At 48.8% G+C, this 18,938-nt stretch overlaps 1 protein-coding gene across 5 annotated transcripts in view; it reads right to left on the minus strand.

Annotated features, from left to right (window-relative positions):
* Positions 1–1,514: 1,514 nt before the first annotated feature.
* Positions 1,515–18,938, minus strand: part of CARHSP1 (calcium regulated heat stable protein 1) — a 206,158-nt gene continuing 188,734 nt past the window's right edge. For all 5 annotated transcript variants that reach the window (XM_075319098.1, XM_075319097.1, XM_075319094.1 and 2 more), the window contains exons 2-4: positions 18,363–18,563; positions 5,245–5,367; positions 1,515–1,710 (exon numbers count right to left, since the gene is read on the minus strand). In XM_075319098.1, coding sequence (XP_075175213.1) covers positions 1,548–1,710; positions 5,245–5,367; positions 18,363–18,550 — 474 coding nt within the window. In that variant the 5' untranslated portion in view covers positions 18,551–18,563 and the 3' untranslated portion in view covers positions 1,515–1,547. The remainder of the gene's footprint in view (positions 1,711–5,244; positions 5,368–18,362; positions 18,564–18,938) is intronic.

The raw sequence follows: 18,938 nt of genomic DNA on the forward strand, positions 1-18,938 counted from the left end.
TAGAGATGCGCAGGTCCTAATCTCTTTCTCTCCTGCCCTGCACCGATTAGGCTGATCAGTTTCAGACATTATGAGAGAATTGTGCTGCTGGTATAGTTCGCTCAGTGATCATGTAGGACACTGTTTCAGCATTCTCCTCAATCCGAAGAAACTGCCTTCAGACTAAGGCCCCTTTCACACGTCAGTGATTCTGGGACGTTTGTGCTTTTTTTAAAACGTACCAGAATCATTGACATACGCAGACCCATTATAATGAATGGGTCTGCTCACACGTCAGTGATTTTTCACTGCACGTGTCTCCGTGCAGCGTACCCGCGTGTGTGTGATTGCTGCACGGGGACGTCCATATTTTTCTGGCATCACTGATGTCCCACGGACCACGCAGTGGTGTGGTCCGTGAAACACGTGCCAGAAAAAAACGTGCATTTAAAATAATAAACATTTTAACTCACCCGGCTTCAGCCGCGCTCTCTGCAGCCCGTCCTCCCTGCTGCTTCTAAGCCGGCTGATTACTGTCGCGCATATTCATTATGCGCGACACAGCCGACCCGGAAGCAGCTGCTGCAGGGGTCAGCGCCGGCCGGATGCTGCACCGCGGGAGGATTCAGCACCACGGAGAGCGGGAGCGGGCGCAGGTGAGTTGATTTCTAAGTGCAATCACGGGCCACGGAGAACGGAGCCCGGATTGCACTTAGACAACCCACGTGTGCCGTGATTCACGGCACACGCAGGGACATGTGCGTGTTTTACACGCCAGTGAAAAACGTCACTGTTTTTCACTGACGTGTGAAACAGGCCTAAGATGCATACGCTTTAAAAAATCACTTTTTCGAAAGAAAAATATTTTTCGAAGTCCAAAAAATTATAGCAAATATTTATAATGTACAGCTAATACAAAGCATGCATATACATACAGCAACATACATTGTTAGTTTTTTGTTGTTTTTCTTGCCCTGGAAGTAGGGCTTGGTACAAAAATGAAAAAAGAAAAAAAAAATAATGATTTACATAGCTGTGTGCTAAACTGCCTAGCTGTGTTTGATCATTACCAGGTAAATAAAAGAGGATATATGTCAGTGCCCAACATGTTACGGACCATGTGCAAAACAGATATTTTATTTTCAACTAAATGAAATCACTAACTCAAATTATTTCTGGACATTTATTACATAAATTGCAATTCCTTATTAGAGACAAAACATTGTAAAACTGTTAGCTATCCCTATGTTATTCAGTACCGGAATAGCATATGCTGGAAGTCATTCCTGTGGAGCCTTCATTTTTTTGCACATAATAAAGGGGAAAATAAAATGTCACAAGCTACAAGAGTGTGGTCCTGCGTTTTGTATGGATTGAACTATACATATTTATTCATTTTGGATTATAGACTATGAAAAATAAGGCAGCGTGTCGAGAAACCATAAATTGTATAGTTCACTGCATCCATGTTGGGAATGTTTGTCAGTACTCACTTTCTGCAGTAGCAGACAATGTTAGTTATCAACAATAGTTAAAAAAAAAAAAAAAATCTTTGTTCTTATTTGGATCTAAGAAGAGATGATATGTCCAGACCACGTTTCGTGCTTTATTCCTGGAGTTAAATGGGTGATGACGACTTCCACAGCCTGTTTCTTCTCATTCTTCGGAGGAATGGTGCAAACTTTGTAAGTGACTTCATCTCCTTCTACAGGGACATATTCTCCTTCAATACTATGAAAAAAAAACAAATAATATTCTAGTTTATTGCATACATGCAGTGATGATTAATAGCAAATTAAAGCAGGATTCTGACACAATGGGTAGCTTTCCTAAGCCTCAGTCGAGCATTGGTCCCGAGGCTGTAGCTTGGGAGCCACACGTGGCTCACAGGCCCATGATGTGTGGCTCACGACTGTCTTCCAGTTTCATGGATTAGCACCAGGTCTAGCAAACAGTTAAGAGGATCCGGTCTCCAGATGGGGACTTTTGGGAGTAGCCCCTAAATAGAAGAACAAATTGGAAAGGGTGGTATGGTAGGAACCCCTGAAACCTGATATACTGTCTCGGTGTGATTTCTGTGGAAAAGATTTGCTGCCATTATACAGATAATATGGGTTCTGGGTGTCACTACTGTGAGGGGGACGGGATCTGGATGTGGCTCCCGACACTCTTTCAGATCTAAATGTGGCCCTCAAGGTCAGAAAGGTTGGGGATCACTGCTGTAGAGGGTCACCAATTCTTCCATATCTAGGACTCCCACCTATTACATGTTTGGGATATGTGGGATCAAGTCAGCAAAGATCAGGGTTTGCAGCCGGATGGATGATAAAATGAGGCAAAAATTAACCCAATATATTTCCGTATATGCAAAGTGAAGTTCCAACATAGGTGAAGGAATGCTACAGGGCTACACAGTGGATAACCTTAAAGGGAACCTGTCAGGTGCAATATCCAGCCAGAACCATGAGCAGTTCTGGGTGTATACTGCGAATCCCTGTATACACTAGCATAGATAAAGAGATCATTAGAAAAAGAATTTCTAAAGATCGTATATTATATGCTAATGAGCACGGGGACTAGTGCCGAGGGTATTTGTTCCCTTAGCTAGTTAGCCCATATAGCATGGTAGCACTCCCCTGTGGGCCTACTAACATGCTAATGAATGTGCAGCGACGCACACATACCTCATTCTTCATGGCGGCCGGCGGAGGATGGATGCGCTCTGCGCCTGATCCGGAGTACCCGGGACTTCCGATCATGCGCACTAAACTGATACCGGGTGTAAGCTTCCTGGCTTCAGTGAGGTACAGTGCGCATGACCAGAAGTGCTGAGGACTCTGGATCATGTGCAGAGCGCATCCATCCTCCGCCAGCCGCTATGAACAGTGAGGCATGTGAACGTCGCTGCGCATTCATTAGCATGTTAGTAGGCCCACAGAGGCGTGCTACCATGCTATGTGGGCCGACTAGCTAAGGGAACTAACGCCCTCAGAACTAGTCCCCGTGCTCATTAGCATATAATTTTTGATCTTTAGAAATACTTTTTCTAAAGATCTCTTTATCTATGCTAGTGTATACAGGGACGGTTAGGCAGGGATTAGCAGTATACACCCAGAACTGCTTGTGGTTCTGCGGGCATATTGTATCTGACAGGTTCCCTTTAAAGGGGTTATCCGGCTTCTTTGACTTTTTTTTTTTATTTCCCTATTGGGCTACATTGGGGCAGGTAAGTAGATAGAGACCACTTACCTGCCCCGCTGTCAGCCCCCTCTCCCCCGGCTCAGAGCGGTCATGTGACCGCTCCTGCCGCGATTTTGCTGCTTCCGGTCTTTGCACGTCTACATGGGCAGGGCCATGTTGACATGCAAATGTGGAGCAGCATGTCACCTCCCTGCTGGGCGACTACAGTGCGAGGAGTCACCGCCCCCCTTCCCTGCACCCTCCCACACATTCCCCTGCACCTCCAGTAACCTCCCCCTGCACTGCTGTGGGGTCCGTGATTTGGGGGCGGGGCCTGGCGGCAGCTGCCGTAGTGTCAGCTCCAGCACCGGGCCCCCTGCCCAGGATCGCACATTCAAATGTACCGGCATCACAGATCACCGATGCCGGTACATTTGAATGTGCTGATGAGAAGTCACTGTCCCTCCCGCTGTCTGTGCGCTCTGCAGCACAGCGGTGACGTCACTACTGTGCTGAAGAGAGCACAGACAGCGGACGAACGTGCAGGAGCGGCGGGGACCGAGGACGGGTGAGTATGTACTCCACATGTGTTCCCGATGGGGATGGGGGGGTTGCAGAGCCATGTGTGTGCGTGTGCAGAGCCATGTGTACGGTGCAGAGCCATGTGTGTACGGTGCAGAGCCATGTGTACGGTGCAGAGCCATGTGTACGGTGCAGAGCCATGCATGTGCAGAGCCATGTGTACGGTGCAGAGCCATGTGTACGGTGCAGAGCCATGTGTACGGTGCAGAGCCATGTGTGTACGGTGCAGAGCCATGTGTACGGTGCAGAGCCATGTGTACGGTGCAGAGCCATGTGTACGGTGCAGAGCCATGTGTACGGTGCAGAGCCATGTGTTTGTACGGTGCAGAGCCATGTGTACGGTGCAGAGCCATGTGTGTACGGTGCAGAGCCATGTGTACGGTGCAGAGCCATGTGTGTACGGTGCAGAGCCATGTGTACGGTGCAGAGCCATGCATGTGCAGAGCCATGTGTACGGTGCAGAGCCATGTGTACGGTGCAGAGCCATGTGTACGGTGCAGAGCCATGTGTACGGTGCAGAGCCATGTGTACGGTGCAGAGCCATGTGTGTACGGTGCAGAGCCATGTGTACGGTGCAGAGCCATGTGTACGGTGCAGAGCCATGTGTACGGTGCAGAGCCATGTGTATGGTGCAGAGCCATGTGTACGGTGCAGAGCCATGTGTACGGTGCAGAGCCATGTGTGTGCGTGTGCAGAGACATATGTGTGCGGTGCAGACCCCGATGTGAGGCTGTTATTTGCAATGCTGTAGTGATACCAGGTCAGGTGCTGGGGAAGAATATACTGACAGGGACTGTGTGTGCAGGGGGCGGGCAGGGGGCGAGGCTGGACACTGGGGAGGGGCTGGACACTGAGGCTGGGCGGTGACAGCTCTGACTGAGGTTTTGCACAGGAAGTGGTCATGTTTGCTGGATCTGAATGTAAACAAGAAGCTGCAGAGAATAAAGGTATAATTCAAGAGGAACAAAAGTTAGAAAACAGAAAATAACAATGTAGGTGTGATTTATATGACAATACAGCACAGATAAACTCAAAAATTTTTGTTAAGCTAATGTCGGACAACTCCTTTAAGTGTTCAACCATTTTGGGGTCTCTTGTTAAAAAATAAAAAAAAATTGTTTACATTATTAAGTACTTGCTATTCTGACTTATTCATATATGGAATGATTTCACATAAGAAGAAAACATAAAAACTGAAAAATGTTGAAACAAGTGGAGGTTTATGAGCCTATAAATAATTGATGTGGATCCATCATTAGCTGTAATGGCCTGCTTCCCGTCCCTACAGGAATTACAGTGGCTATCAATCTTAGAGTAGTCAGTGAGCCCACAGCTATAATGAATGGTAATGCAAGAACTGGCACTGAAGTGGAACGAGCCTTATCATCAAAGTTTCCCATGATTCTTTTACACGACGAAACACAAACCATGAGGGTGTAAAGTGCAACTCCGCATGATCAGATGATCCGGGCCCGGATTCACTCCCAGCAGAAGGTTACTTACTCAGAAATGTGTACAAAGATATCTGGAGAGCCATCTTCAGGTATGATGAAGCCGTGTCCTTTAGAACGGGAGAAGGATTTACACACTCCTTTGTACAATGGTCCTTCAGAAGCTCGGACAGTTCTGTAGGAAATGAAGAATGGAGCTGTAGAAATTATTCTTTATTACAGGGCAAACAGAGTTTACACTACATTACATACATGTAACAATATAGGACAGTCATGGCGAACCTTTTACAGGCCGAGTGCCCAAACTGTAGTTCTAAACCCATTTTTTTTTCCGAAGTGCCAACCAATCCTATTATGTAAATAATTGATTTTAACCTTACCTTTGCAGTCTTCTCTTCTCTCCAGCAGGGGGCATCATGCTCATTCGTGCTTACCACACATTGAAGCTGAGCCCTTTCCAGACACAGCAGTTGGATTGATCTTTCTGGAAATAAATTGCAGCATATTAGACAGTGATTTTAGTCTGGAATGCAATCAGATGTCGCCCTGTAATCCACCTCTACATTTTAAAGTCTGAACATCTTGAAATCCCATAAAGACGTACGAGTGGCTCCCCTCCCCCTCCATTGTGTAGTTATGTCCCCCTTCCTGGGCCACTTCCTGGTAAACATGTCCCCCATCCTGATATATATTTCCTACATTCTGGTATATTTGTCCACATCATGGCCCCATCCTGGTAAATGTACCCCATCCTGGTAAATGTACCCCATCCTGGTAAATGTACCCCATCCTGGCATGTTCCCCCATGCTGTTAAATGACCCCATCTTGGTAAATGTACCTCATCCAGGCATGTTCCCTTATCCTGGTAAATGTACCCCATCCTGATAAATGTCACCCTTCCTGCTAAATGTTCCCCATCCTGGCATTTTTCCTCATCCTGGCATGTTCATGTACCCCCATCCTGGCATGTTTCCCCCCATTCTGGTAAATTTATCCCCCTTACTGGTAAATGTATCCCCCATACTGGTAAATGTATCCCCCATACTGGTAAATGTACCCCCCATACTGGTAAATGTACCCCCCATACTGGTAAATGTACCCCCCATACTGGTAAATGTATCCCCCATACTGGTAAATGTATCCCCCATACTGGTTAATGTACCCCCTATACTGGTAAATGTATCCCCCATACTGGTAAATGTATCCCCCATACTGGTAAATGTACCCCCCATACTGGTAAATGTACCCCTTCCTGGCATGTTTCCCTTCCTGCTAAATGTACCCCATCCTGGCATGATTTCCCCCATCCTTACAGCCATGTGTACCCCCATCCTTGCAGCCATGTTTCCCCCATCTTTGCAGCCATGTTTCCCCCATCTTTGCAGCCATGTTTCCCCCATCTTTGCAGCCATGTTTCCCCCATCTTTGCACGTTTCTCTCCATCTTTGCAGCCATGTTTTCCCCGTGCTCTGTTTGCCCCGTGCTCTGTTTGTATATGCCCCATGCTCCCATGTTCCCCCCCGTGCTAGCTATGTCCCCCGTGCTCCCATGTTTGCCCCATGCTGGCTCTGTCCCCCGTGCTCCCCATGTTTCCCCCGTGCTCCCCATGTTTCCCCCGTGCTGGCTCTGTCCCCGTGCGCTCCATGTTTCCCCCGTGCTGGCTCTGTCCCCCGTGCTCCCCATGTTTCCCCGTGCGCTCCATGCTTCCCCCGTGCTGGCTCTGTCCCCGTGCGCTCCATGTTTCCCCCGTGCTGGCTCTGTCTCCGTGTTCCCCATGTTTCCCCCGTGCGGGCTCTGTCCCACGTGCTCCCCATGTTTCCCCGTGCGCTCTATGTTTCCCCCGTGCTGTCTCTGTCCCTGTGCTCTCCATGTTTCCCCCGTGCTGGCTCTGTCCCCGTGCTCCCCATGTTTCCCCCGTACTGGCTCTGTCCCCTGTGCTCCCCATGTGTCCCCCGTGCGCTCCATGTTTCCCCCGTGTGCTCCATGTGTCCCCCGTGCGCTCCATGTTTCCCCCGTGTGCTCCATGTTTCCCCCGTGCTGGCTCTGTCCCCCGTGCTCCCCATGTTTCCCCCGTGCTGTCTCTGTCCCCGTGCGCTCCATGTTTCCCCCGTGCTGGCTCTGTCCCCCGTGCTCCCCATGTTTCCCGGTGCGCTCCATGTTTCCCCCGTGCTGGCTCTGTCCCCGTGCGCTCCATGTTTCCCCCGTGCTGGCTCTGTCTCCGTGTTCCCCATGTTTCCCCCGTGCTAGCTCTGTCCCCCGTGCTCCCCATGTTTCCCCGTGCGCTCTATGTTTCCCCCGTGCTGTCTCTGTCCCCGTGCTCTCCATGTTTCCCCCGTACTGGCTCTGTCCCCTGTGCTCCCCATGTGTCCCCCGTGCGCTCCATGTTTCCCCCGTGTGCTCCATGTGTCCCCCGTGCGCTCCATGTGTCCCCCGTGCGCTCCATGTGTCCCCCGTGCGCTCCATGTTTCCCCCGTGCTCCCCATGTTTCCCCCGTGCTGTCTCTGTCCCCGTGCGCTCCATGTTTCCCCCGTGCTGGCTCTGTCCCCCGTGCTCCCCATGTGTCCCCCGTGCTGTCTCTGTCCCCGTGCTCTCCATGTTTCCCCCGTGCTGGCTCTGTCCCCCGTGCTCCCCATGTGTCCCCCGTGCTGTCTCTGTCCCCGTGCGCTCCATGCTTCCCCCGTGCTGGCTCTGTCCCCCGTGCTGTCTCTGTCCCCGTGCGCTCCATGCTTCCCCCGTGCTGGCTCTCTCCCCCGTGCTCCCCATGTGTCCCCCATGCTGTCTCTGTCCCCGTGCTCTCTATGTTTCCCCCGTGCTGTCTCTGTCCCCGTGCGCTCCATGTTTCCCCCGTGCTGGCTCTGTCCCCCGTGCGCTCCATGTGTCCCCCGTGCGCTCCATGTGTCCCCCGTGCGCTCCATGTGTCCCCCGTGCGCTCCATGTGTCCCCCGTGCGCTCCATGTTTCCCCCGTGCAGGCTCTGTCCCACCCCTACATCTTGGCACAGCCGCACAGAGGCTAAAAATTAAAAAAAAACTCACCTTCTGGCCCCCACTCCTCCACTGCTGCGTCCTCAGTCACTTCAGTTCCCGCGCGGCCACAAGACACCGGCGCCGCCTACTGACGCTCCTCCGTCTCCTAGGCAACAGGCCTGCAGCCCAGGAGAGGAGGCGTGTCAGAGCGAGGAGAAATGTCTCCTCTGCTAAACACCTGTTTGAGCTGCTGGCGCGATCACACCAGCAGATCAAACTGGCGCAGTGTGGCGACAGCGCGTGTGCCAGCACAAACGGCTCTGCGTGCCCTGTCTGGCATGCGTGCCATAGGTTCGCCATCACTGATATAGGAGATGGGGTAGGAAGCAAGTGCAGTAAGCCTGACCCAGGCTGATTTACACACAGCCTAATTGTCAATGAGCAGGGACAGGGCATAAATGAGTGTGATATGAGAGGCCAAAAAGAGAGGTGTTATAGTAGTCTAGGAGGGAGATGAAAAGGGCATGAAGAAAAACATTGTTTGCTAAAAGTTGAAAGAGTAGATTTGAGAAATGTTTCCATACTGCCTGAAGGTAGCCTGCCTTTCCCAGCTTGATAAGTGTGGAGCAGTTAGCGGAGATTGATAGGTCTAGTAGGGCTTGATTAAGATGATGGAAAGATAATTACTTCAATTTTCCTGATGCGTTTTAGAAAGCAAGAGGAGAAGTGCAGTAATTTTCTGTGAAGCCCCCTTCAGACTATTTGTAAAGAATGATTGTCCGGAGAAGAAAAGGTGAGCGCTGAGTCCTGGGTCATGCAACCGTAAAGCATCCTGACATTGTATTCTTCTGTGCGGTTACTTTGCACCCATGGAGGGGGCTCACTCCCAAAATTGCCTAACAACAATATGAATAGAGAATATAATCTAAGCATCCTCAAACAGCGACTTCTCCTAAAGATCCAGGGGCAATTTGCTAATGAACAATGTTTTTTCCAGCATAATGGCTTCCACCATATATCTCTGAACTAATATCTCCTGATATCTCCCCACATGTAATCTCCGGCTCTCACAAGACCTCCCTTTTCTCCGCCACACTTGTACATGCTTCACACAATCGCCTCCGAAATGTCTCATGAATATCCCTCATCCTCTGGAATTTTGTGCCCTAACACATCAGATTATCCACCACATTAGAGCTTTCAAATGGAACTTAAAAAAACCATCTTTTTGCTCCCCCATCTGACAGCAGCATAAAGTGACCCTGATTCCAGAGATATGTCACTTACTGAGCTGTTTGCTGTCAAATTGATAAAATCAATGTTTTCTCTGCTACAGATCTAGCAATTATACAGAGCTCATGACTATGCTGGAGTCCAGTAATGATAATCTACTGCTGATTAATCAGTGATTTTATCAAAACTACACTGAGCAGCCTAGCAAGTGACAAATCACTGAAATCAGGATCTCTGCCCCTACATTATGCTGCTCTTAGATTAGGTGACAGATTCCCTTTAACAAAGCTTACAGTCTGCAAAAACCCACCTCACCGCCACTGGAGCTGCTGCAACCCCCAACCTATTGTCTCCTATCCATTATCCTGTATATGTAAGACCGCAAGGGCAGGACCCTCTGATTCTGTACCAGTTTGTCATTGTTAGCTTGCTGTGTATCTTGTATGTGACCCCTCATCATGTACAGCACCATGGAATTAATCACGCTCTAAAAATAAATACCATGCCAGTGTAGACAAAATGCCCCCTAATGAGACGATCAGGTCACTGGTTGCAGAGCTCTCACGTGACGTCAGTGCTGGTTATCAGTAACAGGAATGGAGAGCGCTGGATCCGTAAAGCTGAGTACAGACTGCTGCTTTTTTTTTGTCTTTTTTTTTAACCAAAAAACTGCAGCTAAAGGAGAAACTAACTGAAAGGGAACTGCCCCTGTAACATTTTGGGTCTGTGGCCTGGTGGGGACTCCCTAGATCTTCATCCCGTTGAGAATCGGTGGTCAGTCCTCAAACAGAAGGGGGACCAACAAAAACACAAAATTGTGATAGCCTCCAACCAGTGATACAATGTGTTACCATCAGTCAGGATTTGGCCCAGGAGCTGATATTCAGTGTGTCACTGTAAATATTTAGTCTTTGCATAAACTTGATGTATTTTGTAAGTAAAAAAAAAGGTGTAACCACTTATGAAATACTTATAATTGTACTTCAGTAACCATAGAAACATCTGACCAATATATCTAAAAACACGGAGGCAGAAAACGTTGTGAAAACCCAAATTTGTGTTAGTTTCAAAACTTTTGGCCACAACTGAACCTGGATTTTCAGTTATATCTGGTCCCTTTTACATTTTTCCACCGTGTTTCAGTATTAGCAGTTTTTACTTTGACTGTTTTGGCAACAAAAAAGATGTACAAAGACGTTAGGAGTCATATTTCTCTTGACTTGATTTATGACTTACTAGCTGCAGTACCCGGGCATTGCCCAGGATAGTAACTGTCCCCGAGTGTCTCTGTCCCCGACTGTCTTTATCATTCCCTGTCTCTTTCCTTGTCTCTTTTCATGTTTTTATCTCTTTCCCTGTCTGTCTCTCTGTCTGCCTCTTTCCCTGTCTGTATGTGTCTGTCTGCCTCTTTGACTGTCTCTCTCTTTCCCTGACTCTTTCCCTGTCTGCCTCTTACTGTGTCTGTGCCTATGTCTGTCTCTTTCTGTCTCTCTCTATCCGTCTCTCCACCGACATCTTATTACCTCACACATAAGCTTCTTATACTAACAATTTATTTTGTTTCTATAGCAACCAACCAATCACAGCTGCTATTAATACCCGTTAGCTCGTAGCTCTATTGACTTTAATGGAGGCAGGTTTTGGAGAGTAATTGTAAAGCGCAGGGTTAAATTTTCCTGTCAAAACATAGTCTATGACGTTCCCTGAGTCACATGGGGTGTCTGCAAAATTTCGTGATTATAAATGCGACGGTACGGATTCCTTTAGCGGACATACACATACACTCAGCTTTATATATTAGATTTTAGCTTTATATATTAGATTTTCTGTATACTTGGAGCTGCTGAGCAGCTGTGTAGAAGAGAATAATAAGAGTATAGCAGTCACTGACCGGGCTGCCCTGGATCTAATGAGGCTCATGGTCAGGTAAGCCATCACTCGACAATCCTGTGATTGCCGCCTCCACTGCACAGATAAGGCTCATATTAATGCCATCGGGTCAGCAGAAATAAAAACTAGTGTCTGCCCTCACCGTACCTGACCCACCGCTGCATCATGTCCTGTGCAGCCTGAATTATAAAATGCAATAAACCCCCCATTAAGGGGTTAATGAAACAATGGGGTCTTATTATTGCCGATATAACCACAGCTTTATAGTTTTGTTTTAGTTTTAAACAAAAAAAAGGGATAATTGCTGTCTCACAGCAAATATATCTAAAGATTTAGGTTACTATTGACAATGTTTTAAAGGGAATCTGTCGGCAGGTTTTTGCTATTTAATCTGAGGACATCATGATGTAGGGACAGAAAAACTGATTTCATGGATGTGTCACTTTTTTTGATGTGTGCTGTTTCCATACAATGAGTTCTTTAACTGCAGGAAATTATCACAGGGACTAGGGGCCCATATAACAGGCCCCCAACACTGAGAAGAAGCTCACTGTCAATATACAATGTACACAGAGAGCTGTAGTGTGGGTGGGCTACATCTAGCAAATCTGTCACAACTGCTGCACCCAGTAAACTAAGTGAAACATCACTGGAATTAGAGTCTCTTTTCCTATGTTATGCTGCTCTGAGATGAGGTAGAAAACACCAGGTGACAGATTCCCTTTAAAGGGGAGTCAGCCCCAAAATGCATTTTACATGTCGCTGTTTGCTCCACTAAGCATTCAGATGGTGCTCGCTCTGGGAAGCGATCACTGGCAATCAGAAATGGAGGATGAGCCCCTACAGGTAAATGAGGAGGCGAAGGGGTGTCCCATCTCTTGGCCACACCAAACCCTCTGCATTTGCATATGAATTAGCTATTTTCTCAAGCAGTGTACACCAGCAACAGCTACAGTGCAAGATTGGTTGTCATATATGTATAATTGCATGTCAATTATTCATGCAGAATTACCTGCGGATGTCCCGGCCCTCCGCTATGGAGATAGAGGCCGGGACGTCCGCAGGTAAGCCGCATGAATCTCCACATGTTTCCCGCAGCTATTCCGCTGTAATCTAGCAGCTAAAAATAGCTGCGGACGCCGGCGGGCAGCTGCGGGAAACATGCGCTCGTACCTGCGGATACATCCGCAGGTACGAGCGCCCGTGGGCACATAGCCTTAGGCTATGTGCGCACGTGTGCGCTCTGCACCGCACCTAAAAGGTGCGCTTCAGAGCGCAGCTGAAAAGCTCCGTTCTGAAGCGCATGGTGCCGGCAGAGAACGTGCGCTCTGCATGCTGCCTCTCCCTATAGACAGCATGCAAACCGCACGGAAGAAGTGACATGTCACTTCTTAGAACGCAGCGATTCGGGCAGCAGCTGAATCGCTGCATTCTAATATGCCACGTGCGCACGGCTCCTGCACAATCTCCATAGATTGTGCAGGGGACGCAGGACGCATGCAGTTACGCTGCGGTGCAGAGCACAGCGTAACTGCATGCAATACGCACACGTGCGCACATCCCCTTAGGGTTTCCCAGTAAACAAGTGGTGGTCCAAGATTGAGGATATAATCCTAGTACAGGCAGAATTGTATATCTTAGAGAAGAGAATGACCTCTAGCTACTACAGAAGACTCGGTGCAATAGAGTCATATCTTTAGAGTAAAACATAAGCCTGATAGCCCGTGTTGAGCTGACGCACACATGGAGACCACTTGCAGGACTATTCGTTTATACAGGAGATCCTTTGTATGTCCGAGTCCCAGCACATTCCTGCTCCTTTATACACACCAGAGGCCTCTTTCACAGATTGTTATTCCTTGCCTGTGTCAGGGTAAAGTACACTCCAAAGACTGCAGCACTGAACGCTGGGGATCACTGCCCACCGACAGGAAACAGTCACTATGGTCACAGCATGGGCAGCAATGGTGGCAGCCACAGTGACAGTCACCTGTGACGATTAGTAGCCACCAGATCCTGATGACTATTAGAGAGGACCCATCATTACACAATGATCCAGGTCCACTCCCAATGAAATAGAAAGGTATTTTACTATATTATAAGGAGCACAGTCAGCAAGACATCACCAAAATGTAGGAATGAATCCATCCTCCTCCATATAACAACCTCCAGCCATTTCATTACAAGAAGCTGAGAAAAGGGGCTATGAGATTGTTCTACCACCAAGGCTGCTTAGGGTATGTGCGCACGTTGCTTTTTACCTGCTTTTTTGCTGCTTTTTCTTCTGCGCTGTTTAATGCCAAAATGGATGTGTTCTTCTATTCAAGCAAAGTCTATGGGAATTTGGGTTTCTTGTTCACACTATGTTGTTCAAAATGCTGCCTTTTTGAGGCAGAACTTTGGTCAAAAACTCAGCTTTTCAAAGAAGCAACATGTCAATTGTTTTTGCCATTTGGGTTTTGCACTGCAAAGCTGAGTTTTTGACCAAAGTTCTGCCACAAAAAGGCAGCATTTTGAACAACATAGTGTGAACAAGAAACCCAAATTCCCATAGACTTTGCTTGAATAGAAGAACACATCCATTTTGGCATTAAACAGCGCAGAAGAAAAAGCAGCAAAAAAGCAGGTAAAAAGCAGGTAAAAAGCAACGTGCGCACATACCCTTAAGCACTCACATTTTTACCTGCTTTTATAGCGCCAACATATTCCAGTGTGTTAGAGGCACGGCCAGGAGCACTGTCCCCATTCAGTGTATAGCCTCATTCACATGTCTATGTGTGCAGGGAAATGTGACTGAGGATTTACTGCTGTCTGCACAGCGCATGAGAAGTCAGTATTAAAGCCTCATTCAGACATCCCTGCATTACAGACATCTGAATGAGGCTTTACACTGAATGGGCAGAGCCATGTATGTAATCCCCTCATGTGTGACATGGTCCCTTGAGCCATGCATCCATTCCCATCAGGTGTGAGTCTGCTGGACCGTGCATCCAGTTCCACCATGTGCGACATTGTCCACTGAGCCGTGCATCCATTTCCATCATGTGTAACACAGTCCCCTGAGCCGTGCATCCATTTCCATCATGTGTAACACAGTCCCCTGAGCCGTGCATCCAGTCTCATCTTGTGTGGCACAGTCCCCTGAGCTGTGCATCCAGTCCCATCATGTGTAACACAGTCCCCTGAGCCGTGCATCCGGTCCCATCATGTGTAACACAGTCCCCTGAGCTGTGCATCCAGTCCCATCATGTGTAACACAGTCCCCTGAGCCATGCATCCGGTCCCATCATGTGTAACACAGTCCCCTGAGCCATGCATCCAGTCACATCATGTGTGGCATGGTCCCCTGAGCTGTGCATCCAGTCCCATCATGTGTAACACAGTCCCCTGAGCCGTGCATCCGGTCCCATCATGTGTAACACAGTCCCCTGAGCTGTGCATCCAGTCCCATCATGTGTAACACAGTCCCCTGAGCCGTGCATCCGGTCCCATCATGTGTAACACAGTCCCCTGAGCTGTGCATCCAGTCCCATCATGTGTAACACAGTCCCCTGAGCCGTGCATCCTGTCACATCATGTGTGGCATGGTCCCCTGAGCTGTGCATCCAGTCCCATCATGTGTAACACAGTCCCCTGAGCCGTGCATCCTGTCACATCATGTGTGGCATGGTCCCCTGAGCTGTGCATCCAGTCCCATCATGTGTAACACAGTCCCCTGAGCCGTGCATCCAGTCCCATCATGTGTAACACAGTCCCCTGAGCCGTGCATCCAGTCTCATTATGTGTGGCACGGTCCCCTGTGCTGTGCATCCAGTCCCATCAAGTGTGGCCCGGTCCCCTGTGCTGTGCATCCAGTCCCATCAAGTGTGGCCCGGTCCCCTGTGCTGTGTATCCAGTCCCATCATGTGTGGCACGGTCCCCTGTGCTGTGCATCCAGTCCCATCACGTGTAGCACGGTCCCCTGTGCTGTGCATCCAGTCCCATCACGTGTAGCACGGTCCCCTGTGCTGTGCATCCAGTCCCATCACGTGTGGCCCGGTCCCCTGTGCTGTGCATCCAGTCCATTCATGTGTGGCACGGTCCCCTGTGCTGTGCATCCAGTCCCATCACGTGTGGCCCGGTCCCCTGTGCTGTGCATCCAGTCCCATCATGTGTGGCCCGGTCCCCTGTGCTGTGCATCCAGTCCCATCATGTGTGGCCCGGTCCCCTGTGCTGTGCATCCAGTCCATTCATGTGTGGCACGGTCCCCTGTGCTGTGCATCCAGTCCCATCACGTGTGGCCCGGTCCCCTGTGCTGTGCATCCAGTCCCATCACGTGTGGCCCGGTCCCCTGTGCTGTGCATCCAGTCCCATCATGTGTGGCCCGGTCCCCTGTGCTGTGCATCCAGTCCCATCACGTGTGGCCCGGTCCCCTGTGCTGTGCATCCAGTCCCATCACGTGTGGCCCGGTCCCCTGTGCTGTGCATCGAGTCCCAATGTGTGTGGCATGACCCCTGAGCCGTGCATCTAGTTCCACAATGTGCGACATTGTCCACTGAGCCGTGCATCCAGTCCCATCATGTATGACAGTCCACTGAGCCGTGCATCCAATGCCATTATGTGTGACACGGTGGCTTCCTGTGGACTAACATGACAAATAGGGGGGAACCTGGAGGGCTCTTCCCCTCCCACTAACTGGGTGGATGTCAAACTGGTATAGCGCTTTTTCCTCACAAGAAAAAATAAAAATGGTATGTGCATCCATTATCTTTATTTATCGTCCTCACGTATCTACAGTTGCTTTTTCATCAATTTGTGGCTTCACTAAACCACCAACAAATACCAAAATATGCCCCAACAGATAAATCTAGCTATACGTAAACCATCCCAGGGTCTAAACTTGGCTTCCTACTCCACCAATATCGAACTTGGGTGTCATTGGAGTGGAGTATGGGGTGTCATTCTGTGTGGCCAACAACCATCTGGTCCCAAATTTGCTGGTGGCTGCTCACACTTATTTTTCACGCCGGAGAATAGCGGCATATAGCTTAAAAGAAAAAAAATGGATAAGTACCGTATTTTTCGGACTATAAGACGCACTTTTTTCCCCCCAAATTTTGGGGGAAAGTGGAGGGTGCGTCTTATAGTCCGATGGCTGTGGTGCGGTGGTGGTGGAGCGGGTGAAGGCGGGTGCGGTGGTGGTGGAGCGGGTCATCAGAAGCAGGAGCAGGCTGTAGCTGCGATACCCTGACCACATGGGACCGCTCATTTGATATGCACGCCCATCATCCTGCCCATCAACTCTCAGCCCTGAAGCCGGCGCTGACAGGTGGCGGGATGATGGGCGGGGGATGCGAGCATACTAAAGAGCCGGCCCGCATGATCACCCCAGGCAACTACAGCCTGGAGTGATCATGTGCGGCTGTATTCACTGCCCCCCGTGCACCATCATCATCGCGGGGGGCAGTGAATAAGTACGGTATACTCACCGTTCCCCTGCAGCATCACGGTGTCCTCCTGTCTGTAGCCGGCTTGCTGATCTGTGTAGAGAGCGGTGAGCACAGGGATGACTTCATCGCTGTACACGCGGCTCCACACAGCTCAGCTAGCACACAGACAGGAATCAATGCTGTGTGGAGTGAGGAGAGGTGAGTATACAGCGAGAGCCCTCCAGCTGTTACCGCAAATCCAGCCACGGCTAAAGTGACCGCGAGATCCGCGGTGACTTCAGTCAGGTGATGTGCAGTGACAGCTGGGGTCACCGCTGATCCTGGCGGCTCATTTGACTTGCGGCCTGACCCTCAAAGAGCGGTCGTGTTCTATGGCTGCTCTCTGTGATTGTCAGATGTAGCAGAGCTGGATGTGTCGTGGGACATCGTGTGGATTACATCGGACCTGGGTGTTTTAGGGGTTAATAAAGTGGTGAAAAAGGGTGTTTTTTTGTCTTTTATTTCAAATAATGGATTTTTATGTGTTTGTGTTTATTTACTTTCACTTACAGCTTATTGATGAGGGGGTGTTTCATAGACGCCTGCCATCACTAAGCTAGGACTTAGTGGCAGCTATGGGCTGCTGCCATTAACTCCTTATTACCCCGATTGCCACCGCATCAGGGCAATCGGGACGAGCTTGGAAAGGTCCCAGGACTGTCGCATCTAATAGATGCGGCAATTCTGGGCGGCTGCTGGCTGATATTTTTAGACTTGGGGGGCTCCCAATAACGTGAGTCTCCACCAGCCCCCAGCTGTGAAACTTTATCTTGGCTGGTTATCAAAATTGGGGGAACCACATGACGTTTTTTTGTGTTTTTTTAAATTAAATCCATACAGTGTCAGCAGCGGATCCTCGCCCCATAACAGTGTGTCATGACAGCATTTTTTGCTTAAAAATTTTGTTTTCCTATTTTCCTCCTCTAAAACCAGGGTGTGTTTTATGGTCCGGAGCGTCTTATAGTCCGAAAAATATGGTACCCCATATATTGGCAGAATGGAGGTATCCTGATCCATGGGGGGCTCTCTAAAAATAAGTAGAGGTTTACAGGTGGCCATACGCGAGTGTAACAATCTTCATTCAAGTATAATGGCAAAGCACCAAAGATACACACTGTCTACTTTTCCTTATAGCAACAAGAAAAGGTTCCACATGTATAAAAAAAGCAGCATAATGAAATAATAGCATAATCAAAATTTGTGTATGAAAGCAGCATAATACAGTGAGAGAGACCCTGAGTCCAGCGATGTGTCACTTACTGGGCTGCCATATGGTTCTCCATATTCATGAGCTCTTTATAGCCTCGCTCTATCACTGATTTACACAGAAAGCTGCCAATCAGTGGTATGGGTGGGATAATACAGGTCGTAAAATTCAGAGCACTAGTAGATCTGCAGCAGATAAATCAGGGAGCAGCCCAGTAAGGGAATCAGGTTCTCTCCCCCTATACCCTGCTGCTCTCAGATGGGGTGTCAGATCTGGTGACAGATCACCTTTAAATATGATCAGTTATGGAACAGTACAAAAGTCATTTTGCCATTTACCTAGATTAAAAATCTGCCGCTCGATGATAACCTGTTATAGACATAAAAAGCAAGATAAATAGACTTACGCAGAAAATGTTCTTGTACGTCTGGTTGGGAGCGGGCTAGGTATAAGGTGTCTCATAGGAGAGGGAGAGCGATCTCTTATTCGTCGAGGGCCTGGTAAATTAAGGGTCTTTGGAGCCTCTGGAGATTGGGGAGATACCGGCGGCTCTCTGGATGTGCCAGTGACAGGGGAGGTGGCGTCAGATGACATTTCTGTTTCTTATCTGAAATGCACAGAACAAAGACAATATATGCATGAGCTTTATGCTAAATGTTGTAAAGGTTACACGTCCAAATGATCCGTCCAGCGTTGTGCACTGCCAGCAGGAGCTAATGAAATAATCATCTCTATTACATGCATCATTCATACTGGATCTACAGAAAGGAAACAAACGCTCAATATAACGTCAGCTACAAGTGATGACTGCTCTGGATCTGCTGCATTTATTCTATACAATATATCGTTCTTGTTATTTATGATAGATTGGTGCATGTTCTCTGTATGGGTGGAGCGCGCCTAGTCATGTACTACCCAGGTGTACTCACTCATGGGAAGGTGAAGAAAGTATGGACAAAACTTACCATGGGACACCATGCTT

This window comes from Anomaloglossus baeobatrachus, chromosome 7, assembly GCF_048569485.1.
Source record: "Anomaloglossus baeobatrachus isolate aAnoBae1 chromosome 7, aAnoBae1.hap1, whole genome shotgun sequence".
In the NCBI taxonomy this organism is placed as follows: Eukaryota; Metazoa; Chordata; class Amphibia; order Anura; family Aromobatidae; genus Anomaloglossus; species Anomaloglossus baeobatrachus.